This window comes from Gobius niger (genome assembly GCF_951799975.1).
Source record: "Gobius niger genome assembly, chromosome: 9".
NCBI classification, from domain to species: Eukaryota; Metazoa; Chordata; class Actinopteri; order Gobiiformes; family Gobiidae; genus Gobius; species Gobius niger.
In genome coordinates this window covers 23,184,206-23,211,846 of record NC_136860.1, presented here as the reverse complement: position 1 = coordinate 23,211,846, position 27,641 = coordinate 23,184,206, and the positions used below count along the sequence as shown (strand labels likewise).

The window sequence follows — 27,641 nt, the reverse complement described above, 5'->3', positions numbered from 1 at the left end:
AATGGTGAACCCACAAAACTGCAAAACCTCGGCCCTGCTATATAAACCTCAATCAAAAGGTTTGGAGATCCTGCTTTAGCTGTTTTTTCAATGACTGGGGATTTACCACGCTGGCACAGCTGCCAAAACTCCTGATCCTAGGCATACAGTGAAAATCCCTGAATCATCAATGCAAAACTCATACGAGGCAAATTACCGACCGACTGAGCCCGTTTAATTGATATGAACATCAGAGTTTTATTCAGTGGATTAAACTTTTCACAAAGAATGTCCAAGGTCATCACAAAACAAGGCCATTGTTGATTTTCCAACATTGGGCATTTTCACTTGAATAAAATGATGGAATTGATAAGTAGTAAAGTTAGAAAAGAAAAAAAAGAAAATCAGTGAGTGTATTTTATGTAACACAGCCAAGCCCTCAAATGCATCATTTTAAAAAGTACTCTATCTTCAGTCCTGAAAAGATTCTTGTGATCCTTCATAATTCTCATCCTTTTCCTCTTGATACTCACTGCTGTCCTGCAAATAAATACATTACGTTAGTAGCCACTAGAGGGCAGGAAAGATATAGAATGACTCTTGAGCAAGGGTGCCCAAGTGGGACCAAGTGGGACCAGTATCCACCCTTTCAAAAGTTTGATCATCACCTTATACCAGTGTTAATTTTGACAACATATTTTAATTTAGTTTTAGTCTTAGTCTTTTGACGAAAATGTAATTCGATTTTAGTCTAGTTTTAGTCAAAAAAAATATCTTAAATTTTAGTCAAGTTTTAGTCGACTAAAATTGCAAGTAAATTTAGTCGACTAAATTTAAGACAAATTTAGTCGACTTAGCATTGATAATATTCATTATAATCATATTTAATCTTGTTTCTCTGCTTCATGGAGCTGCTCCACATGAACAAAGCTCAGAGCTGATCCTTTGGCAGTGAATTTACATGGTCTGAGGCTCTTTCAGACGGTCAATAGAAGTTTGGATGATTTTAGTCTCTCCCTTTCATTTTTATTTAGTCTCATTTTAGTCGACTAAAATATCTGGACATTTTAGTCATAGTTTTAGTCTCATGAACAACTTTTAATTTAGTTTTAGTCCAATTTTAGCCGTCAAAAATAACACTTTGACTAAAATTAAGACTAAATATTTTAGTCGACGAAATTAACACTGCCTTATACTGTATCATCATTGTAAAGGGCATCTTTGAGTTTGAAAAACTGATTTCATTTTGCTCAAAGTAGAAAGTCGGTGTCAGTCAAGGGCGGACAGGGACTGAAAAATGGCTCTGGACTCTGACCAGCCTGGCCCAAGTTAAGCGTAAATGTGCATTTCCACAAAGACATATTTTAACCTCTTACCCCCCCGCCTTAACTGAGTGCCTTTTCTCCAGTTCGGCTTTACCCAAATCTAAAAGCTTCTCGACTGGAGAGCAGTAATGCCTCATTTGAAAGCTAAGACCTACAATAGTGATTGTAACTTTGTCATGTTGTCGCATTTTTTGTCATGTTTTTTGTTTTATGTTGCTTTTTCTGTGGCTTTTTGGCTTCTTTTTTTTTTACATTTTTTGTCTGTTTACGTTGCCCTTTGTTTTTTTTTGCTTTTTCATTGCGTTTTTGTTCCTTTTCCAGTATATTTTTGTTCCGTTTTCACCGCTATATTTTGATGCTTTTCTTTTAAGCTTTTAGATTTGGATAAAGCACAGTTACGGCCGGGGGTAAGAGGTTAAGGAGAAAATTGAGAGGCCAGACCGGTGGCCCTAGAGCCAGTGGCCCTTCTGTGCTCTTCCAGAATGGACATATGGCCAGTCCGCCCTGTCACAATTTGGGAGTATAAGGAAATGAAACCAGCCTACACATGAAAAATTACAGTAATTGTCGAAAATTGTATTTTAATTAAAAAATATTTTTTTTGCATAATCTCCTTCCAAACTTTTTGGTCCAACAATACCTCCCTGTTTGGGCACTCTTCTCTTCAGCAAAGCTTGTGATGTGATGACTGATGACATGACCTACACTTAGAAAAGACTGAGATGACGAGGATGATGATCGCTGCGTTGTTGGAGCATCCGCATTGGCCTTCTGCCATCTTTTCAACTTGTCATCTTAACAAGAGATTTAAATGTGAATTTATCCAGTAAATATTATACATATGCACTCTCACTTACTGTGCTTCTTGGAGTGGTGTACAGCCTTATAGGAGGAGAGCATAGCAAGTGGATGGTATGACAGTGTAAAAGGGTAAACTATTGTTGCCTGGGGGTGAAAATGATCTTATATGATTATAAAACGTATAATTTCATTAGAACCTAAGCTGAACTAGTTTTAATCTACCTTAGAAAGCTCATTGGGGTAAGAGGCAGCGGGTTTACATTTGTACAGAGACAGAATTTCATCAACTGGAAGCTTATTCTGGAGACAGCAAATATTAGGTTTATAGGTATATTACACTTAAAAGCTATTGCTTTACATACTGCCAATGAATAAAATTAGTATAGATTTGGAAACATATACTTTTGTTATTCATCATGGCATCTGCACTCACCATAATCAAGCCAGCAAATGATGACAGAATCATAGCCTCTCGTTCCAAATGATTGGGATACTGAACACTGGCGATTTCACTATAAAGAACATGTATATAAGTTTATCAGTAATGCTGTTGCAAAGTGTTGCCATTTTAGTACAGAAAAGCGTCTTACAAGAGGTCTCGGTCATACATATATTGCCCCTCTTCTTTGTTCAGCCACCAGAGGGCAACACTGATGGCAAGATCATAATGGGCCTGTAATTGACACAAAAACTCAATTCAATATTGTGGCGTTCTTTCGTGCAGTCTAAGCACGAAAGAACAAAATTTGAGAATTTTACCACTACCAGGTCATCCAGTATTGAAGAGGTTCCCTTTCCTTTTGGATCAAATGCCTTTTCTCTAATTCTTTTCCCAATGTAATCTCCACTACAGGTAAAAAAAAAAGAAAAGAAAGAAAAACAATCAAATGTATTACCGCAACCATAACTGCATCCAGAGTAATTTTCAACTCACAGAAGAGCTTCTAGATCTCTTTTCAGCCTCCTTGCTCCCATTTCTGAATAAAATAAAAATCTAAATTCTGATTTAAGACAGCTTGCCCTTTTGTATCACTTGAAAGTTGCCAAGAGAAATGAGAGTTGTAACAAATGATTCACGGCTATGGCATCGTTATTAAGTCAACAAAACTGAATAGAAAAATAAAAATGCTTTATAGATACCCAAAATATGACCACAGATTGAACAAAAATAAAAACAACATATGTAGGCTACAGAATTAATCTGTACTCACCAAAACTGTCCTGTAACTCATTGCTCTGCATCTGACCATGAATGCATGGTTGGCTTTCTACACTGAATCCGTCTCACAAGCATTGCGACCCTGAAGAAAACAGTAATGTGGATCACAGGACAGACTTCTCAGGTGAACGGTCTAAATTATTCATGACCCACCGCCTGTCAATCACTGTGACAATAGACAGCCATACATACCTGAAAACAGGGTGAGTAAGGGAAATAAATTTAGATAATTTCTGTGAATGCAAGTTAATTTAACACCAAGCAAACAAAAACTTTTTTTTTTCTTTAAAAGGTTTATTGAAAAAAAACAACACACACATTTTACTTCAAATACATTAAAATTTACATGTAAGAAAACTTAGTTCAGAAAAACTTGTCTCCTCGTCTTAATTTGCTGTAAAACAAAGAAAACAGTCAGTATAAAATGCGTCTGGTAAAATATAGAAAGAGTTGGAATCACTTGCCCGTTTAGCGATGGCTCCTTGTAGTTTACAGTACCCTTTCGTCGCCTGGTTTTTCTACCATCTTCATTATCTGGGGTTGAAATTGTGTTGGTCAGAGAAGTTAGGACTCTTCCAGCTGAAACAACACATGTCATACCTTGTAACCTTGTATAGTAGTTCAGCATTGTGACATTATCAACTCCGGTGCTATGTGTTGTGTTAATGATTCATTGAAGACGGTAAGTGACATAAATTTAAAAAAAAACACCAAAAAAACCCAGCTATAAACAACTAGAAACATTGTGGATAATATTTTTTAAATTGAGTGAGTGACAGTCTACAAGTTCAAGTGTTTTACTAATTTAATAGATTGCGTATTATTTGATGTATCGTAAATAGTATTAAATTATTATATTTCTTCTAAAGTTTCTCCCTTTGTTGATCTCAGCGAAATATCAGAATCCCCGGTGCCATAACTTTGACCAGTGAGACAAGCTTTCCTGTGAACTGCCCTGTCAGGGAGGGAGCTTGATCATTTACTTTTGAAATTACTCTCTTTCTCATTATTCCTCATTTTGCAATCTTACAGACAATCACTGTAATGGGACACCTTCTACACTGTGTGAAAATTACAAATAAGTTGCCAAAATCTACCTTGGTATTTGTTTGGAGGGGTTGCAGATTCCACTGTCATGCCGGTTATCGCTCTCCTGGGGGTACACAGCACAGAGCTCATCTCAGAATCTAGAGAAGTCACATCGAGCCAGGGAGGCATCTCATCTGTTACAAGTTCCAGGTCCTGGTGTATTGTCATCGGACTCTCACTGTTACTTTTGTCCTTAGTGGTGCTGCTGCGTTCAGAAGAAAAATGACTGTTCACAACAAATGTCTCCCTGACGTTTTTGGGGGCATGTGATGATGTTTTGCGATATTGTTTGGGGTTCCTGTTCATCCTCAACCTTGTTTCATCAACACCGGTGTGCAACTCATCTTCCTGGTGATCAAACAGAGAATCTACCAGTTCAGCATTATCTGCAGCCTCGCTGATATCAGCAATTTTAGGATCAGATTTCATCTTATTCCCCTTGTGGCTGTGTGCACTTTTCTTTTTTCTTTTCTTTCTCCCTTCTTGAACGGATTGCTTTTTGTAAGCTTTTGTGTCATCCATTTTGATTTTTTTAGGGATTTGAAAAACTGAAAATGGATCAGCGTTCTCATCATTTAATGGTACTGTGAGGTTCCCGTCCTCTGTGTCTCTGGTGGCCACCCAAGGACGCTTACAAGACTCTTTCACATCAGTTGCATTTTCCGCCTCTTTGCTTGGATACATTACAGTGTCCTCTTCTGCCGATACATTTGATGGAAGGCTGAAACAGTTTGTTGCGATAACAAATGTTCCCCGACATTTTGATTTGTGACTTTCATCACACATGATTTTCTGTTGTGTATCTTTGTGGTTCTCTGTTGTGGAATCTTGTACTGAGGACTTGTGACTTTGATCCATAGACCGGGCAGGAAGTCCAGGATGCCCAAGATCTGTGCTTTCCTCATCCCTTTCTGTAACTTCAACTACCTCAATATTTGCATGGTCACTCTCACAATACGCTAGCGGAGGAAGGTCAAACGTTTTCCTTGTAGCTTGACGTTCCTTTTTATTTCTACTCTTCCTGTAATTGATTTTTGAACCAACTTTCATTTCAATTTCAGTGGGTTCCTCGTTTTCTACAGCTGCATTTTGGCAGACATTATCACTCACATTTTCAGACATATACTCAGTGTCTTTTTTGTTGGAGCCTAACCGTTTTGCTTCGTCCTCCTCCTGATTTTGATATTTAGGACTCGCCAAAGGTTGTTCCGATTCCATATAAGCTCTTCTACTTTCATTGCTTTCACTCGAGGGTATGCATGAAACAAAAAACGTCTTCCTTGAAGCTGAGGACTTCCTCTGGCTCTTGGCTTTCGATCTCCTGCAGTTAATGTTGGACATTGCCTCAGTGTCTTCTTGTGGTTTCAAATATACAGGTTCACTTGAAGTGGTGCATTTTTTATTCAGTACATTATTATAACAATAATCAATGTCTGGTGAGTGAGTATCCATAACTTCTATATCCAACTTGTTCCCAAGCTGTAGATTTCCCTTTTCCCTTGGGCTCCTTTTGGGTTTGATTGTTTTTACTATTTTGGGTATGCGAGAGGCAATTTGGTGCTTATTGTGTGGATTGTCCAATTGTGGCTCAATAATCTTGGTTTCCTTCACTATATCAGTAAACTTGGATGCACCAATTTCTTGTGAGTTCCTTTCTTGTGGCTTGTCAATAACAGCTGTATCATCTTCTGTCTTGTTTTTTCCATTTTTCATTTTGTCAGAGAAGCTGGATTCCCCAACAGTGACAATTTCAGTAGCGGCAGGCACAGTCAAGTCCATTGTGGTGCCAAGACATACAGTGTGCTCTGGTTTTCGGCTCTCTTCAGATGCAGAAACAACAGACCTGGAATTCTCACAGTTGCTCTGCACAGAATCGGGGCATTGATCACAAGGAACTGTGATCATACCAGACCCATTCTTGGAATACATAATTGACAGCGTGTCCACGTCATCTTTCAAGCTTCTGGAAGGTCGAGTAATTGTCAATGAAGGGGTTTGTGCAGGCTGCAATGTTAGACTCTCACGGCCTTTGTCATCTGAAAGAGAAAATAATATTACAACAGTACTCTAGAAAAGAATCAAGTAAATAATGGACATACCATTGCAGCGACAATCTGAACTTCTAACTTGTCTCAGGACACCATCATCATTCAGTGGTAGGGAGAGACCTTGAGTACTTTTTTGGGGTCGCCATGAAGCATTCTTTTGGTTTGACTGAGAGGTTATCTGTTCTGCAAGACTGAAACGGGCCCATGTTAGAATCATCACAATAAAGTCGTGACATATGATTTGAAGTTTGTTTGTTTTTTCATTAATTTCCTTCGTTACACTACATAACTTTGCTTACACTTCGATTGGAACATTTACATCCTCAGTTTTAGCTCTGCTGGTCTGACAGTCACCAAATAATTGAGGGTCATCCTTTATAAGAAAATATCAAGTTATAAGCATTGATCAGAGATTACATAGTCTAATCAATATGCAATAATAAAAGAGGGATGCTCACACAGTCAGAAGCAAAAACGTTTGCCACCATTTCCAAGTGATTCAAAGTATAGCTCTGTAAATTTTTCAATATGATGAACTGTTGAACAAAAATACAATGATTATGTTTAAATATCTCTTGTTAGATACTTTATTACTGGGAGTAAGTTAAGTACAAACCAGTTTCCTTTGCATGTATTTTTTTGTGGCCAGCTGAAAACGTAGTTCGTCAGCTTGCTTCAGAAGGTATGTGACCTCCCTTTCAAGGCATCGACTCCTTTCTTTTTCTGTTGCCAAAGCAACTGCTAAAGCTTTATTGTTGGTCTTTAAAGATAACTTGAAAAAGGAGGATGTGTCTGGTAGGGAGACATTGAATAAAAATATTGATAAAAGAAAGGAGTAAAAGAAAAAGTGGCAATACTCTATACTTACTCAAAATTTTGTTTTTGACCTTTGATGCTGCAAATGAAGCCTGCGTTGCAACCTTTGAATGTGCTATAGTGGTCCTCACGGTCCTCACTTTAAACATTGTTGCGAATACTGTAATAAAGAGGAAAGGTGATAGTTTGAAATTGAACATGGAGTAATATGATGACAGCCACGCCACTTAGTTACTAAATAAGTTAACGTAACTGTTGCATACGACCCATCTACTATGAGAGTTGTTAATATTTAATGATCGGACCATGACATATTGCAATAGCTTGAATGATAGTATATATTTACGACTGCAATTTTCGTTCAAACATTACTACGTTAAGCCGCCAGTACGGTACTCTCTACTAACAAGCTACTAGTTTAGCTGATATGCAAGTTACTGTACTAGCAGCAGCGGAATTATTCTCGGTTAGGTTAGGGAAATTACATCAAATAGGCAAACAACCAAAAGGAATCATTCAAAGGCAATATTTACATTAACGACGTGGATCTTTTCCAAATCTAACTCTCGTGGACGTCCTGACGGTCGTCCTGACTTTTGAGCACTGTCAGAATGAACCACGAGCACGAAAACGCTCTTCAAAAACAAACAAGAAACCGCCGTCTTCTTGCGCATGCGCAAAATAGGGAAATGAAAGGGGGCGGACGGACGAACAAAAACGCTACAATAAATAATGCTCTTATAATTTACCCGTGAGCCATAGATAAAACACATTTGGACATTTGAATAAAAAAACTCACACAAAAAAAAAGATTATCGGTTTTGGTTGCTTCTGTCTTTGGCAGTTACGCCATCGTATCGTATGTGTGATCGGGTGCGATTAGTCTGGTCGTGTGTGTTGTGGGAGTCGGCTTTTCTTTTTCGGGTGATGTTTTCAAGGAGGAAGAACTCATTAGAGTGATATGTGGAAATCATAACTAGACAGGTAAATTTAATATTTTACTGCCGTACGGCTTTTCCTGTTTGTAACACCACATACGTTAACTACTCTTTATCAAAATCAGATTTAGTTGCAAGCATGCTAACATTAGCTGGCTTAACAGATGCAGACTTAAAACTTCACTCAGAGTTAGCTATATCTTGATAAACAAGGATTAGTAGTTAGATGTTGTTTTACCACCGAGTGGTGATTACATGTTTAAACTCTTAGTGGCTTCGTGAAGCAAATGAAAATGGTTTCATCAGATAGCTAGGTTGCTAACATAAACGTACAGAAACCCTTATTTTCCTCTTATGCCTCATTGTCATATCAAAGAGACAGAATGATATTATTCTGTGAGTTATATTCTGTTTTGTTCTCAGTTGTGGTAGCTATATTAGCTGTCAAAAAGCCAGAACACTGCAGCCATGCTCTGGCCTGTTGTGGTCACATGACTTTGTACAGATCTGCTGATACTTCTGCTGGTTCGGCTAGTTTTTGTTTCTGCTTTCTATTCCTTATGTTTTTTTTTATCCAAATATCAATTCGCTATTTATGAAAAGCCCTGCAGCAATAATGATTGTATAGCTACATTATATATGATCTTCACTTATCATACTTGCTAGTTTTGCTTTCCACTTGTCTTGTAACTTGTGTGAAGCTGTTTATATCATCAGGCTGTGCCAGTGGTATTTTAGTAAACCAAACACAATTTATGCGGTTAAAATGGTTTTTGGTTTATGGACTACTCTTACTGCTCTGCTCTGTTTCAACATCTTTGTGTTTCCTCTCTTTCAGGAGGAACTGTGACATGGCAGCGGATGACAAGTCATCGTCTTCTTCCTCAACAGACTGGAGCATTGAGCCTCCTGTCCTTTCTCCCACGAGCCCCTCACATCTGACGCACTTCAAACCACTGACACCAGAGCAGGACGAACCTCCCCTTCGATCTGCATACAGCTCATTTGTCAGCTTGTTCCGATTCAGTAACAAAGGTCAGAAATACTAAATCGACTTTTGCTGTACAACATAGAGTTTTTGAGTACATACTACATAAGTTAACGTAATAATTCATATTTACTCCGACAAGGCTAGACCTTCGATTATTTTTAAACTAGAAACACATCACACAAGCTACACTGCAAACCAAGGGTTTTCAAATCATTTTGCTGTCACTGTGGCAGTCAAGCAAATTATCTACAGTTTTGTGTGGTCAGGTGATTGAATTCCCCCTCTTGGATCTTAACTCAGAGCCACATGACACCCATGCTGTACGTCTTTAAACTTGTAATCCTGCAATTTTAGGTTAACGTGCAAACCTGTTGCTGAACAACAAAACATTGTGCTCTTCGTGTACAAATAGCTAATGGCTAATTGAAGTGCATTATATGCTAAAGTGCTCGAGTGCTTTCACGAGGGCTTGGTTATTATATGATTCCCACAAGATTTTAGTTAAAGGACAGTGACAGTAAAAAGGCAACAAAGTCCTGTTAGAAGAATGTGTTTCTGTTTTAGGTCCCCCCCGCATTTACAGCATTTCACCTGATTATTGGTCCTAATTGCTTTCAGTCCAGTTTGTGCGGCTAGTATCAAGGCACTCCTTTGCACTCAATATTTAATGCATTTTCCTACCCAATTTTTAGGTTTATTACCTATAAGGTTCTTTCTCAGCGCTAATGCATAATGTCTAATTTATCATTATAAGACCTAAGCTGCGAGGGTTTTTTCAGTACAAACCTGTTTGCATTCACTTCAGTAGGTGCTATTGTGATTTTCTATACATTAATGCTAAAGCAGTGTGAATTTTTTTTTGTGTAGAGGAGGGGCGCACTCCCTCCTCTGTTGCAGAAAAAGCAGATGTGCCGTCCCCTTCCCCTCAGTCTGGGAGGAGGAGCTGGTCTGTCAGTCCTTCCCTCTCGGGCCATGGATCAAGATCACACCGGAAACAGCCCCCTGACCATCACCGACGCACCTCCACCGCCTCAGGTAACACCGCTGTTTCATGATTTGCATTTTGTTTGCATTACTGTTGGTATTCAGAAAACTCGAAATGCATTTTCCATTCAGCTGCTTGATTAAACCAAAAAGAAAAAAAAATGGTTTTGTACTATATGATGATATATCTATTATTTGAAAGCTATACATGAGTTACATTACCATCTTGTTACCATGATATGATATGTGAGAGATTAATCTTTACAAAGGTCTTTCAATTTACAGTTTCATTGCTTGTTGGTCTTGTATGAGTTAACACTTTAGTTCAATAAATTGTGTAAACTAATGAAGCCACAGATAAAAATGTGTCACCTGGCAACAGCCAGATTGATAATAAAGTACCAATAACATTTGCACTGACATCAGTCTGGGATCATGCCGGCTTGAATCGTTCGGGCAGAGGTCGCACGTTTGGAGCCGCATTTCCTGCTGATTGGATCAAGAACACCGCAAATCTATCAGCGTTTAGTTTTTCAAAAAGTTATGTGTGTTTGTGTTATATGTAGCAGCACCTTGTGTTTTTTTGTGATCACCGTGTTGTTATTTAGCATCTTTTTTTGCGTCTTTTTTTAAGCATATTCAGTTAAAAGGCATAGTTAACATTTTATTGAATTTGCTAACTTTAATACAATAGAGGTGAAGTTATATGTCTGGCCTCTACTGAGTGCGGCCCAGTTGTTTGTTTATTTTTCTGTATGTGGCCCTCAGTGAAAAAAGTTTGGACAGCCCTGCCTTAAACAGATGGAAAGATTTGACCGAATAATGCGCTTTTCCCCACATTAAGAAATATATGTAAGATAAATAAAATATGTTGTGAGTGTGTGTATGTGTGTCAATGAATATCAGTTTTTGTGGGGCTTAAAAGCTGTGAATACTTTTTCTTTTACCTATCTCAAATGTGTTTACTGACAGGTTAATGACCTTCTTATGCCTTTTTAGTTCCAGTGGATTGGCCAGGTGAGGGCTTTCTGCACTGTGTCGTTGAATAAATTATCTTTTATTTTCACAGTAACACCTTGGTCTAGAGTTGCTTTAACTTATTGATGTGAGTGCATGTGTGTGCACAAGTTCAACTTTGAGTTTGCTTTTAATAGAGCAGCACTACTTACAGGTATTTGATTTGCCCTAATGTTACACTAATGTTACACTAAGACACTAAGGCCAAGCAGTGTGGACCTTTTTTTTTTGCAAAACTAACAAAAACTCACCCTTTTGTTTCCAACTAAACTTTTAATTTGCATAAGTTTCAGTGCATTGGTATAACTTCTTTATCACCTGCTATTACAAAGAGGGCTGTCTACAAAAATTGTGCTGTATTGTGCCCACATTTATTTATATTTGAGATATTCATTGTGTGTTGTTTGTGTATGTGTCTGTATGTCTATTTTACATTATCAGATGGTAGTAGGAAATCGGACGCATCTCTTAGCAGTCATGATCCACGCACAGCTGTGCAACTCCGTACAGCGCTAAAGAGGCTTAAAGAAATAATGGAAGGAAAGAGTCAGGTAACTGTTGCCAGTTAAGATAACTCTGTATAATGTCCATTATCAGTTACAGTATTTTTCTGTAGTAAAAATCTCCATTCTAACATTGTTGCTGTTGTTCTTTTAGGACAGTGATTTGAAGCAGTACTGGATGCCGGACAGTCAGTGCAAAGAGTGCTATGACTGTAACGAGAAATTTACTACGTTTCGCCGCCGTCACCACTGTCGTCTATGTGGACAGATCTTCTGCAGTCGCTGTTGCAACCAAGAAATTCCTGGGAAGTTTATGGGATACACAGGTATTTTATTGCATGCATATTTGCTACAAAATCAACTTCACTAACGTATAACTTCCTAATGTGTTTGTTTTGTCCAGGAGACCTCCGTGCCTGCACATACTGTCGTAAACTGGCGCTGAACTACGCTCACTCGGCTGATTCAGGCTCCATAGGAGAAGACCTCAGTGCCCTGTCAGACTCCTGCTCTGTGAGTTTGCTAGAGCCCAGTGAGCCCCGCACTCCTGTGGGAGGACGCAAGGCCAGCAGAAATATTTTCCTCGAGGAAGATTCAACTTGGCAGAGGTACTGTTTCGAACAAAATTCCCTCTTGTTTATCAGTACATATGTAAATGTTAACAGAATATTGACTGCATTGACTCTCAGCATTTTGTACAACTTTTTTGGTGTTGTGCAGTGCTTTGTTAAGATTGATAATAATAATAATACATTTTATTTATATTGCACTTTACATTTCAACGAAACCTCAAAGTGCTGCAACAGAAGAATAAAATGAGATAAAAACAAAAAGAACATTCACATAGTAAAACAAAGCAGCAAACAAACAAATTAGTCCGAATAGGCCTTTTTAAATAAATGCGTTTTCAGGCCTTTTTTAAAGGCCTCAACACTCTGGGGAACCCTCAGGGACTCTGGCAGGACATTCCAGAGCCTAGGGGAAACTGCCTTAAAGGCCCTGTCTCCCATTGTGGAGAGCTTGGTCACGGGCTGGTGAAGGGTATAGATTTGATAAGAGATTTGATAAAAATCTGATTTTAAAACAATTTTAAAACAATTTTTGAAATAGAAATATAAAACTGGCTTGTTGAAATATGTTTTGACTAATTCACAGAACAGACCTTTGCTGGTTGTGCATGCATTTTGTATCTTCTGCTTGTTTTGCATTCACGTGTATGGTACTTTTACTTGAATCGGTGTGCTTCTTGCTTATATTCTCTGCAACTTGCTCAAACAAATTATTTTCCCTTCTCTCTCTTGGCATAGAAAAACTCCTATTGGGATGAGAAAGACGTGAGTCTAGCTGTTTGGTTTTATTCATTGTTTACATGTTTTCATTCCCTTTGTAACTAGAGCTCGACAGATTCTCGCTTTAATAACTACCCTTTTTAATTGTGTAAAGCTTGTCAAAATAATTAAGTTTGGGTATAACAGCTTCATCATTGTTTCATATCAGCATGATTCACCAGGAACCTCAGAACACTGGCCTTAACTCCAGACTATCCACACTGCAAGAAGACATGGGCAAATCCCCTGCCAGGAAGAGGTCAGTCACCTCTGCTTCTCTCAACTGCATACAGAATTAAGTGCGATTGACTAACTACTTTGCTTAATCTTTCAACAGGTCTGCAAGTGTTACCAACTTGTCCCTCGATCGATCCGGAGGGACCATGGTGCCTTCCTATGAGAGCGCCGTCAGCCCACCCCCAAGCCGAGCCATCTCTACCTCAAAAAGTGGCTCCAAAATGGACCACAGAGAGGAGGAGGAAAGAAAAATCCTGCTGGTAATTTAGATATTGAGTTTTTTTATTTTTTTATTACGTTTTTATTTCTTCTAGACCTTTGTACTCCTTATAAACACCTTTATAAATGTGATTTTGTAGGACTCATCTCAGCTGAAAGAATTATGGAAGAAAATCTGCCACAATAGCACAGGCATGGAGTTTCAGGATCATAGGTACTGGCTGAGGACTTACCCCAACTGCATTGTGGGAAAGGAGCTTGTCAATTGGCTCCTTAGAAGTGGCACCATCTCTACCAGGTAAGGTGCCTAGTGCATAATCTTCTCAAATTTTCTAAAGTGTCATGTTTGTTCAATGTTTTATGTGGCAGGGCTCAAGCAATTGCTATTGGTCAAGCTTTGGTGGATGGTCGCTGGTTGGACTGTGTTACCCATCATGACCAGCTGTTTCGAGACGAGTATGCTCTCTACCGCCCACTCCAGGTAGAAAAAAAACTCACACTTGATAGATATTAGCTCGTCAGAACAGTTGCATACATGAATACATTTACATGAATACATCACTTGTCCATATTGACTCAGCAATAATTTGTTTTAAAAAGGAATAGATTTATGAAGCTGAAATGCAATGTGTCTGTTATGTAGATTACAGAGTTCTCTGAAACGCCTTCTCCAGACAGCGATAGTGTGAACTCTATCGAGGGCCAGTCTGAGCCATCCTGGTTTAAGGACATTAAGTTTGATGACAGTGACAGCGAGCAGCTTGCAGAGGAGTACACCATGTCCAGTATGTATCTACACTGTATCCCAATGTGAACTTCAACACTTGTTGCTGCTCATTTCTTGTATGAACTTCATCACTCATTTTCCTGTCCAGATTCAGCAAGCCCTAGTAAGAGGACATCTGTCAGTAGTTTCCACTCAGTGGTGGACAGTGATTCAGCTGCCTCCATAAACCTCAACATGGAACAAAACAATGTGAACTTTCATATCAAGAAACAGGCCAAATATCCACACGTTACTGTAGCCAATGAGCAGAAAGGTATTTACTAATTAACCAAATAGATTTAAAAACATATATATTTTGATGATCACTATAACTTTGTACCAGAGTGATAGAGAATAGAATTAAATCGCTATTTATCAAATTAGATCATTCTGTATGAACCTACCATACAGGACAGCCATAATCATTGCTCTTAGGCACAGTATGTTTTAGCATTGCTTATCAGTATGAAGCTCAATGGAGGATACTTATCCCTCCTCACATGGAGGCATTGCAGACTTAAATGGTCAGTCGAGCAATGTCCTGAGTTCATGTCTCAGGATCCTGCACTGAGGGTGTCACTTGACATCTAGACTCCTGCCCGTTTTTCATCTACACACTCTCAGACTCTCAGACACACGCACCTGGAGCACGCCGGGAACGCTGTGAGGGTCATGTTCTTTGACTTCTCCAGTGCCTTCAACACCATCAGGCCGGCGCTGCTGCGGGGGAAGCTGGAGGACGCGGGAGTGGATGAACATCTCACCGCATGGACCATCGACTACCTCACGGACCGACCACAGTATGTGCGGCTGCGCAGCTGTGAGTCTGAGGTGGTCGTCTGCAGCACCGGGGCCCCTCAGGGCACCGTCCTCTCACCGTTTCTCTTCACCATCTATACATCGGACTTCACATACAACACGGACAGTTGTCATCTCCAGAAGTTCTCCGACGACTCCGCCATCGTGGGCTGTGTGTCTAAGGGGAACGACCTGGAGTACCGGTCAGTCATCATAGACTTTGTGGACTGGTGTGAGCGCAACCACCTGTGCTTGAACATCAGTAAGACGAAGGAGATGGTGATCGACTTCACGAGGAAGCCACTGCCGCACACACCGCTGAACATCCAGGGGGAGGACATTGAGGAGGTGGACAGTTTCAAGTACCTGGGTGTTCACCTCAACAATAAACTGGACTGGTCCCACAACACCAACGCTCTGTACAAGAAGGGCCAAAGTCGCCTCCACCTTCTGAGGAGACTGAGGTCGTTCGGAGTGAGCAGGCCTCTGCTCAGGACTTTTTATGACTCTGTGGTGGCCTCTGCTCTCCACTACGCTGCAATGTGCTGGGCCCCGGGCAGCACAGAGCGGGACAAGAACAGACTGAACAAGCTGGTCAGGAGGGCCAGCTCCGTCCTGGGCTGCCCCCTGGACTCTGTGGAGGAGGTGAGGGACAGGAGGGTGTTAGCCAAGCTCACCTCCATCATGGACAACACCTCCCACCCACTGCACGGGACTGTAGAAGAGCTGTGCAGCTCTCTCAGTGGCAGACTGAGACACCCTCAGTGCAGGACGGAGCGCTACCGCAAAGCCTTCATCCCCACTGCTGTCAGACTGTACAATAAGACTGTGAAGTAACGCCGACTGTAACAAGTGAATTTCTCCTTTGTGAGATGAATAAAGGTTTATCTTATCTTATCTTATCAGACATCTTAGTTTTTGGTCTAGCACTGAGATGTACTCCGAGATATATTAGTTTTCAAAGTCTTGTCTATATAATTAAATATCACAAACTTGCCCTGTACTTTCTAGTAATTTATGTATTTTCTCTGAATTGCAGCTGCAGCTGAAATTCTTGTTTCTGAGGATGGCGGTCAGAATTTTGTCATTAGTGATGCATTCATTCAAGGTACCATTACGAAGCCTCTGACGCAGAATCAGATCCTGTACAAAACTTTCCACTTCTGCAAAACATAATTCCTCTGTATCTTTTTAAGAATCTCTGTTTAATCGACGTGTGGAGGAGAAGGCAAAAGAGATGCTGTTTACTCCACTGGGCTGGCACCACAGTTCACTTGATCAGCTCAGAGAAGAGAATGGTGAGAAGAAAGCTATGGAGAGGCTACTGTAAGTGAAAAATGTCCTTTCTTTGGATAATACAGTTTCAGCAGATTGCAGATTTTGTCTGTCTGATAAATCATAGTTTATTGATGACTAGTATACTCGACATGTACAAGAGTAATGATGGAATGACTTGTGTATTTTTATTCAGTTCTGCCAACCACAGCCACATGATGGCGCTGTTGCAGCAGCTTCTGTACAGTGAGTCTCTGTCTTTATCGTGGCGGGACATCATAGTCCCTGTGGTGCGGCAGGTGGTCCAAACTGTTCGCCCTGACGTCCGCAACTGCGATGATGACATGGACATCCGCCAGTTTGTCCACATTAAAAAGGTAAACCTCTGATCCTTGTGGATTCTTCGATGAAGGTTCTTGAGTCACCTTTTGTACTCTGTAGTTGACATGTAGGACAAAGAAGTGTACACTTGAAGGGTACACAAGGGTGAAGTGTAGGACAAAGAAGTAATTTTTTTTAAGAACCAAAACCTTTCCATGAACAGAATTCTGAGATTTCATCTGTACCCTCTGTACAGCAGCCTTCTGCGTCCCAGGCCTGTAGGGTCGTTGAGACTTGGAACTACAAAGATGTTTACCCGCAGGTGAGAGTAGCTATTAATAAAGGGGAGGGACAGAGCCAAGCTAACACCTCCCTGTGGTCTATATCTAGTCCATGGGCTGAGATGAAACTTTAGTGTCGCTGACAAAGCCTTTTGGATGAGAGGCGAAACGTCCGACACTTCAACGACAGAGTACAGAATATGACTCAAGAACCTTCATCAAAGATGCACAACTCCTGACTGAGCGCCTACACAGACTTGTGGATTCTTATAAATTATATTCTCATCATTTGGAAATGTAATATTCTCATGTGACTGTCAAATTGTCAAATTGCTTTATTGTTAGATCCCTGGAGGAAGAAAATTTGACTCAACAATGGTGAATGGGTTTGTCTGCACTAAGAACATTGCTCATAAAAAGGTGAACAAAGATTCTTCAGTCTTACCAACTGTGATTCAATTCAATTTCACATACACAAGATGATTCTTGTCAGATGTTTATAACTTAATTTGCTGTCTCCTTTCATCCTTTCAGATGAACCCATACATCAAAAATCCCAAAGTCCTGCTGCTAAAGTGCTCAATAGAGTATCTGTACAGGGAGGAAACCAAGTTTACCTGCATTGAGCCTATAGTACTACAGGTGGATAGACCATTCACATTACTAATTCACCAATGACATCTCGTCCTAATGTCGTCATTGTTGTTGTTATTAGGAGAAAGAATTCCTGAAGAACTATGTGCAGCGAATCGTAGATGTGCGTCCCAACCTTGTGCTGGTGGAAAAGACTGTGTCACGTATTGCGCAGGACATGCTGTTGGAGCACGGCATCACACTGGTTATTAATGTCAAACCGGTCAGTACACCACTATTAAAAAAAACAAACAAACTTTACTGCTTGGTATTAAACGTTTATCCTCACAGCAAGTGTTGGACAGGGTCAGTCGGATGACCCAGGGAGATCTGGTGATGTCCATGGACCAGCTCCTCACTAAACCCCGACTAGGAACCTGCCACAAGTTCTACATGCAGCCCTTTACTCTGTCCAATGGTAAACACACTTTTCTAAGAGGAGCAGTTCTTTTCATAGTGACAATTCAAATGGCAGAGCCATTCCATTGCTCAATATCATAGTTATGCTGTTTTTGAACATTCATAAAATACACTGCCTGACAAAAGAAAAGGTCACACACTCTAATATCTTGTTCGACCGCCTTTAGCTTTGATTGCAGCATAGATTCACACATCATTTCAATAACCTTCTGCAAAAGATCCAGTGTTGCATTAATTTGTCATCAAGATCTTGTATTGATGATGGGAGAATGCGATCACTGTGCAAAGCCTTCTCCAGCACATCTCAAAGATTCTCAATGGGGTTCTTTCAGGTGGTCAACCCCAGATCATTACCGTTTTTGTTTGGTCAGGCAGTGTCTTAGGTCTGTGGTAAATTTAATTATTTTCCCAGAATATATGAAAGTACAGCCTTTACGTTAAGTTGAGTGTATATTTTCGATGAATATTAAAATAAAGGACTTTGAATATATAGACCACTATATTTATTAAACATTATGTTATTATGAATCTGACGTAATTCAAAATATGCTCTGTCTGTTTTTGTGCTACAGACGAGGTTAAGACTCTGATGTTCTTTGAGGGCTGCCCCGCTCACCTGGGATGCTCCATAAAGCTGCGCGGAGCCGCAGAGTACGAGCTGTCCCGGGTGAAGGAGATCATCATGTTCATGGTGTGTGTGGCCTACCACTCACAGCTGGAGATCTCATTCCTCATGGATGAGTTTGCCATGCCTCCAAACATTGCTCCCAGCACATCCTTTCCCTGCCTGCTTGAGGGATCCTCCACAGAGGAAAGGGAGGTGGGCAAAGAAGAGCTGATGCCACAACAAAGTGATGGGAAAACTACTGGATCTGAAGAGTCCGCTGAAGGGCATTTAGAGAAGGGTATAGCTTTGACAGAGGAGGATAGCGGCATAGATAAAAGAAATACCCCTTACCCTGCTGTATCAGATAACAGAGACGCAAGGACTTCCTCTCCCTTTTCGAGCCCCCTTGCCCCCCCTTTAGTCGTGTCTCCTCCGTTTCTATTGGAAGATGAGCACGAGATGGGCTCAGACACTTTGATTCGTGCCTTAGAAGATGAGACAGCGGAGGAGGAGAGAGGATCTTCTCTGGAAGATGGAGAAGCTTCTGAAACATCAACTCCCAAATTATTTCGAGACCCGTTGCAGGACGACACAGGGTTGTTTGTGGCGGAGCAGGTGACCTCTTCTGATGACCATCTGAAATCGATATCTTCAACTTTCAAACAGGAGCTAAAGGACATTATACTCTGTATTTCACCCTTTATCTCATTTAAAGAACCTTTCCTCCTGACTCATCCCGGCATGCACTGCCCGAGCAGGGATTACTTTCCTGAAAAGGTACTTGGCAAACTTTCAATCCATTTGCAAAAACACACATTCTCAAAGGCTTTCACCTTGCTATGTCCCATAGTTTTTCTTATATATATATATTTTTTTAGTTCATATCATTTCTTTTAACTGTAATGTACTGAAATTCTGTTGTGTCTGTGCTTCAGGTTTACTTATCCCCGCTCTTGAACAAGGATTTGAAGGAGCTGGACAGTCGCAGAAAGAAACAGCTGCTCAAAGAGTCCTCACCAGCCTCCTATGTCAGTGTCCAGACCAATGGTTCTGCATTAGCAAAAGCCCCTGACATCTTGCCAAGCCACAGCCTCACCAGCACCCGCATCACAGAACAGCTGAGCAGCAGTCAGGACCTGGCAAAGATGCTGGCTGACTACAGGGCTAAAGGGGGGCGCGTTCGGCAGCGGGACAACACAGACCAGTTTGCTGCTCCTCCTGTCAATGGGTATAGCAGACCTGAAGCCAAATGTCCAGTCAAAGCAGACAGTGAAGAGGAAAAACCCAGCAAACCCAGTGATGTGAGCTGGGCACCTAAAGTATGGATTTATTTTTTGATCCACACAAAGGCAACTTGTATAGCTTTACAGTTAATACACTTGTTCTGTTTTCTTAGCAACTGGACTGTCTCAACCCTGCAAACCATCAGAGACTATGCGTCCTCTTCAGCAGTTCATCAGCACAGTCCAACAATGCTCCGAACCCCTGTGTCAGCCCTTGGTAACCTACAACAATTTAAATATGTACTGATGTCAAAGATCTGTGTTTTTATGTGACTATATTTTTGTCAACAGGATTGTTACAATGGAGTTTTACGGGAAGAACGATCTTTCTCTTGGTGTGTTTTTGGAGAGATATTGTTTTAGGTGAGACAAGGTTTGGTTCGTCATGCGATTCATCAAAAATGTGTACAAATGTGTAAATACCATATTTTCTGGACTATAAGTCGCACCAGCCTTGGCAACTCCCTGGGCATGGAGGCGTAACTGCACCGTTGACAAGCCTCTCCCGGCAGCACGTTGTTCAAGCACCCATTTGCGAACTCGTTCCTCTAGCTGTGGCCATCTAGCTTTTAGATCTCAATTAGCTTTTTTTTTGGTTTTCTTCATTGCAGTCAGAGTGCAGTCCGCTTTTCACCAGTTTTCGCGGCTTGATTACCGTTTTTAAAATTTCCAGTGATATAAGAGTAGCAGATACTGGTACACAAGCCTAGAGCAGGCATCTCCCGGCTGTCAGTATGAAAATAAAAAACATGTGAAATTATATATTTTGATATATAAATTGCACCCTCAGCCAAACTATGAAAAAAGTGTGATTTATAGTTTGGAAAATACAGTACTTCAAAGTTCCTCAAATGTATGTGAATTTGTAAAGAATAACACCATGGACCTTTTCTCATATGCCCATTCAGACCTTCCTACCAGTGCCCAAGCATGTACTGTGAGACTCCCATGGTGCACCACATTCGTCGGTTTGTGCATGGACATGGCTGTGTGCAGATTGTGCTAAAAGAGCTGGACTCGCCTGTGCCTGGTTACCAGCACACGATACTCAACTACTCCTGGTGTCGCATTTGCAAACAAGTGCGTAATAAAACAATGATTGTAAAATGTACTTGAGTTGCTCTAAATGAAAGGATCCTCATTTACTTTGCAGGTCACTCCAGTTGTCCCTCTGTCCAATGACTCATGGTCTATGTCATTTACGAAATACTTGGAGCTTCGTTTCTATGGACATCAATACTCAAGGAGAGCTAATGCAGAGCCCTGTGGACACTCCATTCATAAAGATTACCACCAGTACTTTTCATACAATCAGATGGTGGCTTCCTTCAGGTTAGTCCCCTGTCTTTCTGTCTATATTGTGATACTTAAATGCCACTTATGAACATTATTATTATTTTTATTGTCATTTTCACAGTTACACTCCTGTGCGACTATTGGAAATTTGTCTTCCACGTCCCACAATTTTCATTAGGAACCAAGGGCCATCCAAAAACAACCTTCAGCAAGATCTTAAGGACTTTGCACTCAAGTATGTTTTATTATTTGTCGCTTTGTTTGTATTTGAATATTTTTTATAGCCTATATCTTCTCTCAGGGTGGGTCAGGTGTACTTGGCCATTGACGACCGGCTCACGTCCCTCAAGACCGACACCTTCAGCAAAACACGGGAGGAGAAAATGGAGGACCTGTTTGCGCAGAAAGATGTAAGCGATTGGACGAGGTCAAAACATACCGTTGTGCCTTTTAAGGGGTTTTATCTTGTGTTGTTTTCATTTTAGATGGAAGAGGCGGAGCTAAGAAGCTGGATTGAAAAGCTCCAAGCACGCATGCTGGCGTGCAGCCCGGACACCACACAGCAGCTGCAGTCCATCCTCGAGTCTCTGGTGATGAAGAAACAGAGCCTGTGTGAGATGCTGCAGTCCTGGAACAGCAGGTTTGTGCTCCTGACTCAATACTGTGATCTGTAATTTTGTTTATCTTTGTACAGGTTACTAATAACTCCCTCAATGTACCTTTTTTTTTTTCTAGGCTTCAAGATTTGTTTCAGCAAGAGAAAGGCAGGAAACGTTTATCTGTCCCTCCAAGTCCGGGCAGACACAGACAAACAACAGCGGATGACAGTAAGGTCTGTAGAAGCTTTCACATTCGCTTAGTTATTCAAAATATTGCAAGTGATCATTCCTAAGTTGTATTGTATTAAGATCAGCAAAGTGGGAGACATGAGAACATTTTTTTATTGTTTCATGTCCCTTACTTGCAGGCCCAGAAAGTCGCAATCTTTTCAATTTAAATTTACAGACTATCACTTTAAAATTAAACTATTGTATTTATTACTCTTTTCTGCAGAGTGCTGCGGACTCCTCTCCTCGAAACCCATCCCCTGTGGTACAGAATGGGGACAAGGGTGAGTAACCAAGTTTAAAACAACAACAACAACAAAAATATTAGTTCAGTTACACACGATGGACAAATGTTATGTATTTGTAATATCAGGTTGGACAGCCTTAAAGCTCCGAGCAGCTTGCTCCTGTTCTGACAGATCTTTTCAACATGTCACTTAGGAAGTGTCCTGTTCCACTTAGCTTTAAAAGATCACTCATAATTCCAGTGCCCAAGAAGACTCCTGTGACTTGTCTGAATGACTATCGGCCAGTGGCACTCACATCTGTCCTGATGAAAACTTTTGAGCGATTGGTGTTGAATTTTATCAGAGATCAAATCCCTGTGTCTGTGGACCCGCTACAATTTGCGTATAGAAAAAACAGAAGTGTTGAGGACGCCATTTCCTTTGCTTTGAACTCTGTCTACAAGCATCTTGATGAACGGAAAGCATGTGTTAGAATGCTATTCATAGACAGTTCAGCTTTTAACTCAATGGTCCCAACAAAGCTCATCGAAAAACTCAAATGCTTGGGACTCGATAATGCCATTTGTAATTGGATTTTGAATTTTCTGACTTGTCGACCACAAAGGGTCAAAATCAATGGTTGTATTTCTGAGGAGCTGTTCGTTAGCACTGGTTCCCCGCAGGGGTGTATTTTGAGCCCCCTGCTGTTCACATTGTATACTCATGACCTTGTCGCATCTCATGATAAAAATGTGATAATCAAATATGCTGATGATACGACCATCATTGGGCTGATCAGTTCAAATGATGAATCTCATTATCGTGAGGAGGTGGAGAATGTTGTTCAGTGGAGTAGAGAAAACAACCTGCTTTTGAACACTTCAAAAACATGTGAACTTGCTATTGATTGCTTGTGTGACTCTTTCTCATGACTTGAACTGGAGCTCTCATCTGATGAACACTGCTAAGAAAGCAATACAGCGCCTCTTCTTTTTACGCAGGCTTCAAGAGTTTACCCAAAATACTAGGATTCTTTTGAAATTTTATTATTGTGTAATTGAGAGTGTCCTAACCAGTTGTATTACCGTGTGGTTTGGTAATCTCACTCTGAAAGAGAAGAAGGCTTTGAACAAAGTGGTTCGCTCAGCCAGCAAGACCATTGGCTGCACTTTACTGCTCCTGGAGGCCACATATAAAGCTCGACTACTGAATCGAGCTTTACAACTTGCAAATGATGCCTCAGGCCACCCAGCTAAGGCCTTTTTTGAGATGCTTCCTTCAGGGAGAAGGTATCGCTCCATCATATGTTCTACTGATCGACATATTAACAGTTTCTTTCCTCAAGCTGTGATCACTTTAAACAACGCACTTTAAACAAGGCACTTCTATTTATTTATCTGTATGGACTTTTATTGTACAGTATTTTGCCCTTAGGCTTTTAATGTGGCAGTGTTTTCCAATGTGGTTTTTCAAACTGCAAATGGCCAATAAAATGAATCTGAATCTGAATCTGAATCTAAAGAAATAGGCCACCGTTTTTACATTCTGAGATATGTTCTTTCCTGAGCTTAGACGAGTTGATGCGTACCTGTCTGGTGTTTACGTGTACGCTCAGTCTCGCAAATAGACCAAAGGCATTGTTAGCATTTAGCCTCCAAATTGGGGTGAAGTTAGAAGCGACCAAGCTCTTCCACGTTTTCCCTATTTAAATAAAGTTACGTGAAAAGTTACACGATCCAAGTATAGTCACACAAAATGTGTCGTTTTTCTAAGCAGATAAAAAGGGGAACTATATTGTAAGGCTTAATAATACCAGCACTTCGACGTCCGCGCAGTACATTCGAAGTGCTCCTAAGGTATTATTACGCCTCACAATATAGTACCCCTTTTTATCAGCTATAGGAATAAGCTGGGAGAGGCTAAATGCTAACAATGCCTTTGGTCTATTTGCGTGATTGAGCGCATGCACAAAGACCAGACAGGTACGCATCAACTCGTCTAAGCTCAGGTAAGAACATATCACAGTATGTAAAAACGGCGGCCTATCCTTTAAGAAATTATCACATACGTTAATTACTGCAAAGACTGACACAAGTTATCGTTACAGAGGACCGTTACCTGACCCCCATGCCCTCAGGTTCCTCCTCCTCCTCAGTGCTGCCCTCTCCCGGAGACCCCAACGCAGAGCCAGTCACCCCAGCACCCTTCTCCTCCGAGCAGGACACTGTTAGCATTCCTGAAGGTACAGATATCCAATGTCCCCTGCAGCAAGAAATTAGTACCATGGTCTCTAGTGCTTTGCTTGACATACTTTTTTTCCCCCCCAGATGTGTTTGATGCTCACTTACTGGGCTCCACCGACAGCACGGTCAAAGAGAAATCCACTATGAAGGCCATCTTGGCAAATTTCCTTCCTGGCAACAGCTACAACCCTATACCATTTCCGTTGTATGTGGGCCTGGACTATTGCAAAGTTCCCATCTTAAAAGCAGCAAGATAAATGTTTTGTTTTTGTTTTCAGTGAGCCAGACAAACACTACCTGATGTATGAACACGAGCGAGTACCCATAGCTGTGTGTGAGAAAGAGCCCAGTTCAATAATAGCCTTTGCACTGAGGTAAAAAGCCGCCTCCTTCCAATAAGTAGATCATTTTGTGTAGTTTTTAATTGACTGTTAACACCATGTAATGTCTTCAGCTGCAAGGAATATAAAACGGCACTAGAAGATTTATCTAAGGCTTGTAGCGCAAGTGGAGATGAAGTGTCGCAGGCCAACAGGTATTGCATTGTTACTCAGTCCTTTGGTAGTTCAAAAAAAATTAAGATACCATTTAATTTTCAGCAGTTCTGGAGAGAGTCGGATCAAGAACAGCCCAGCGAGGCCCAACGATTCAGCCTCGTCTCTGTCGAGCCGCAGCAGTATCGATGCCGATCCGCTCAGTAAGTTTGCCCATTCCATTCAAATCCGATAAGCTCAATTCTTTCTTACCTTTTTGTATCGTGCAGAAGATGCAGACTTGTCGGACAAGCAGAAGAAACAAACCGTGAATCCTCACATCGAGTTGCGTAAGTGTGTTTGTTTGTTTTTATCTGTGCAACGTTGTTCATAAAGCATTTCTTCGTATTGTGTAGAATTCTCTGACGCCAATGCCAAGTTTTACTGTCGTATATATTACGCCGAGGAGTTTCACAAGATGCGTGAGGTCATCATGGAAAGCTCAGAGGATGATTTTGTCCGGTCTCTGTCGCACTGTGTGAACTGGCAAGCCCGCGGCGGCAAATCAGGGGCAGTTTTTTATGCAACTGAAGGTCAGCAGCAACCACTTCAATAAAAGCCACTTTACTCCTGTGGGTATACTTTGATCAAATGTTTTTTCTTCGTTTTAGATGACCGGTTCATCCTCAAACAAATGCCTAGACTAGAGGTCCAATCTTTCCTGGACTTTGCACCACATTACTTCACCTACATAACAGGAGCTACGCAGCAAAAGGTGGGAAAAATAAGTAAAATGTAAAGTTATTCTTCTGTGAACTGAAAATATGTGCCCAACAGCGACCAACTGCACTGGCAAAGATCTTGGGCGTTTATCGAATTGGATACAAGAACTCCCAGAACAACACAGAGAAGAAACTTGACCTGCTTGTGATCGAAAACCTCTTCTATGGACGGAAAATGGCTCAGGTTGAAATACTTTCTCCAACATGCAACTCTGATTACTGAATGAAAATGTGTAGGCTTATGTAGGCTTAATACGACAGGTTTTCATGCTTTTCTAATGATCACTTTAATGGGATAATGCCTGGTGAATCATCGGTGAAGTGTAGGAAGAAAAGATGAGAGAGGGAGAATTCCATGGACTCACTCATGGTCCTTACATACAGTATGGTTGCACGGTGACAGTTATGGAATTAACGCCTCTTCTTTCACATTCTGTGTCCAAGGAAGTTAGATAGTAAACAGAAGAAACCTACTTAAAAAGCAAACTCTCACATAGTTTGCTTTGTGAGACATAGTATTGGCTATGTTTTGGTGAAATGGGCGGTTTTAATAATTGTCTTTTTTTTTTCAGGTGTTTGACCTCAAAGGCTCTCTGAGGAATCGGAATGTAAAGACAGACTCTGGGAAGGAGAGCTGCGAGGTGGTTTTGTTGGATGAGAACCTTCTGAAGCTGATCCACGACAACCCGCTATACATCCGCTCCCACTGCAAGTCCATCCTCCGAGCCGCCATCCTCAGCGACGCCTACTTCCTGTCCAGTCATCTCATCATCGACTACTCCCTTCTGGTGGGGCGGGACGACGCCACAGACCAGCTGGTGGTCGGCATCATAGGTACAGACTCTAAAATGGCGTCAATCAAATTTTAATCTAAAAATATAGAAGCATCTTCAACTTCAATCACTTAAACTTGGCAGCTCTAAAATGGATAATAGGGTTGGGCTTTTTCTCTTTTGACTTTTTAGACAATGAAAAGAGATATTTTAGCAAAATGTGCAAGCAGATTCTTAGTTTCTTGTGTTGCTCAAAATGAGAGAGTTGACTTTATAACACTGTATATATTTATAGTATTTTGCATATCTTCTAAAACATGTAGTAATCAGAATGCATATCGCTGCACACTTAAAAGACTGAGGTTTCCAGAAAACTCCCAAACATAATCTCAAAAGTAAGCAAGAAATGTAACTGTTTATTCCTTATCCTCAGATTATATTCGCACATTTACCTGGGATAAAAGACTGGAGATGGTCGTCAAATCCATGGGAGGTCAAGGTATGTTTGAAACGCATCAGTGAATGTTCTGAGTGGCTTTATGAAAAAACTGTTGTTACGAGTGTTCAATTTACATGGTGGTTTTGGGTTTGTGTCCATCTACAGGAAAGATGCCCACAGTCGTCTCTCCTGAGCTGTACCGAGCAAGATTTTGCGAAGCCATGGATAAGTATTTCCTGATGGTGCCAGACCACTGGACTGGCCTGGGCGTGAACTGCTGAGCTCTGCCAACCCACAGGGTACAAGTGCAATATTGTGGACTACAAACACGTCGATAGATCTGAAAGACTTTATATGAAGAGACTGGCACTTGTGTGATTTATAGCCACTTGCACACTGGATTATCCTCAGACTGATGCTTGACCAATGCCAACATTCCACAGGAGCAGAAATGGGACAATTTGAGTAAGATTTTACATTATGTTAATAGTAAGAATTGTTTTTATTTGTGCTACAAGTCCAACTGTTTCAAATCAACCCGTTCTGTACAAGCACTGATGGCATTTAGTACTGTGATCCATAGACTAATGTAATTAAGTTGTGTAAATATACAGATTGTGTACTATTACAATATTATTAAAATAACACCGAATTGTATATAGTTTCTAATGAAGCCAAAAATTATTCTGAGTGATTCATTTGG

At 40.7% G+C, this 27,641-nt stretch overlaps 2 protein-coding genes across 7 annotated transcripts; one reads left to right on the top strand and one right to left on the bottom strand.

Moving 5' to 3' along the window:
* Window positions 1-450: 450 nt before the first annotated feature.
* Window positions 451-3,080, bottom strand: c9h2orf80 (chromosome 9 C2orf80 homolog; the record flags this gene model as incomplete). The annotated part of the gene is made up of 8 exons (XM_079562660.1): window positions 451-519; window positions 2,010-2,098; window positions 2,162-2,249; window positions 2,328-2,405; window positions 2,539-2,617; window positions 2,696-2,778; window positions 2,871-2,952; window positions 3,040-3,080. The coding sequence occupies 8 exons, from the start codon at window positions 3,078-3,080 to the stop codon at window positions 451-453; spliced, it is 609 nt and encodes a 202-aa protein (XP_079418786.1).
* A 5,061-nt stretch (window positions 3,081-8,141) lies between these two features.
* On the top strand, window positions 8,142-27,614 carry pikfyve (phosphoinositide kinase, FYVE finger containing). 6 transcript variants are annotated; one of them, XM_079563553.1, is made up of 44 exons: window positions 8,142-8,261; window positions 9,054-9,250; window positions 10,074-10,241; window positions 11,190-11,207; window positions 11,649-11,758; window positions 11,865-12,036; window positions 12,114-12,318; window positions 13,018-13,044; window positions 13,208-13,297; window positions 13,376-13,535; window positions 13,635-13,792; window positions 13,864-13,975; window positions 14,138-14,279; window positions 14,370-14,534; window positions 16,104-16,166; window positions 16,255-16,384; window positions 16,530-16,710; window positions 17,281-17,355; window positions 17,470-17,577; window positions 17,651-17,791; window positions 17,860-17,986; window positions 18,561-19,372; window positions 19,531-19,914; window positions 19,992-20,095; window positions 20,170-20,241; window positions 20,787-20,958; window positions 21,032-21,210; window positions 21,296-21,409; window positions 21,476-21,584; window positions 21,660-21,814; window positions 21,910-22,006; window positions 22,228-22,285; window positions 24,336-24,470; window positions 24,556-24,676; window positions 24,750-24,845; window positions 24,926-25,006; window positions 25,074-25,168; window positions 25,235-25,294; window positions 25,361-25,537; window positions 25,616-25,719; window positions 25,782-25,910; window positions 26,299-26,560; window positions 26,933-26,998; window positions 27,104-27,614. In XM_079563553.1, the coding sequence occupies exons 2-44, from the start codon at window positions 9,067-9,069 to the stop codon at window positions 27,217-27,219; spliced, it is 6,234 nt and encodes a 2,077-aa protein (XP_079419679.1). In that variant the 5' UTR covers window positions 8,142-8,261; window positions 9,054-9,066; the 3' UTR covers window positions 27,220-27,614. The 6 variants fall into 6 exon arrangements, with proteins under 6 accessions (XP_079419679.1, XP_079419678.1, XP_079419681.1 ...); XM_079563552.1 differs by having other exon boundaries at window positions 25,071-25,168; XM_079563555.1 differs by lacking the exon at window positions 11,190-11,207.
* Window positions 27,615-27,641: the final 27 nt, after the last annotated feature.

What these genes read in the sequence shown, in the direction of transcription:
- pikfyve (XM_079563552.1), top strand. Translation starts at nt 9,067, where the DNA reads ATGGCAGCGGATGACAAGTCATCGTCTTCTTCCTCAACAGACTGGAGC. An exon ending in AAATCCCCTGCCAGGAAGAG is followed by an intron (nt 13,298 to 13,375) that starts GTCAGTCACCTC and finishes ATCTTTCAACAG; the next exon opens with GTCTGCAAGTGTTACCAACT. An exon ending in CAAATCCATGGGAGGTCAAG is followed by an intron (nt 26,999 to 27,103) that starts GTATGTTTGAAA and finishes GTCCATCTACAG; the next exon opens with GAAAGATGCCCACAGTCGTC.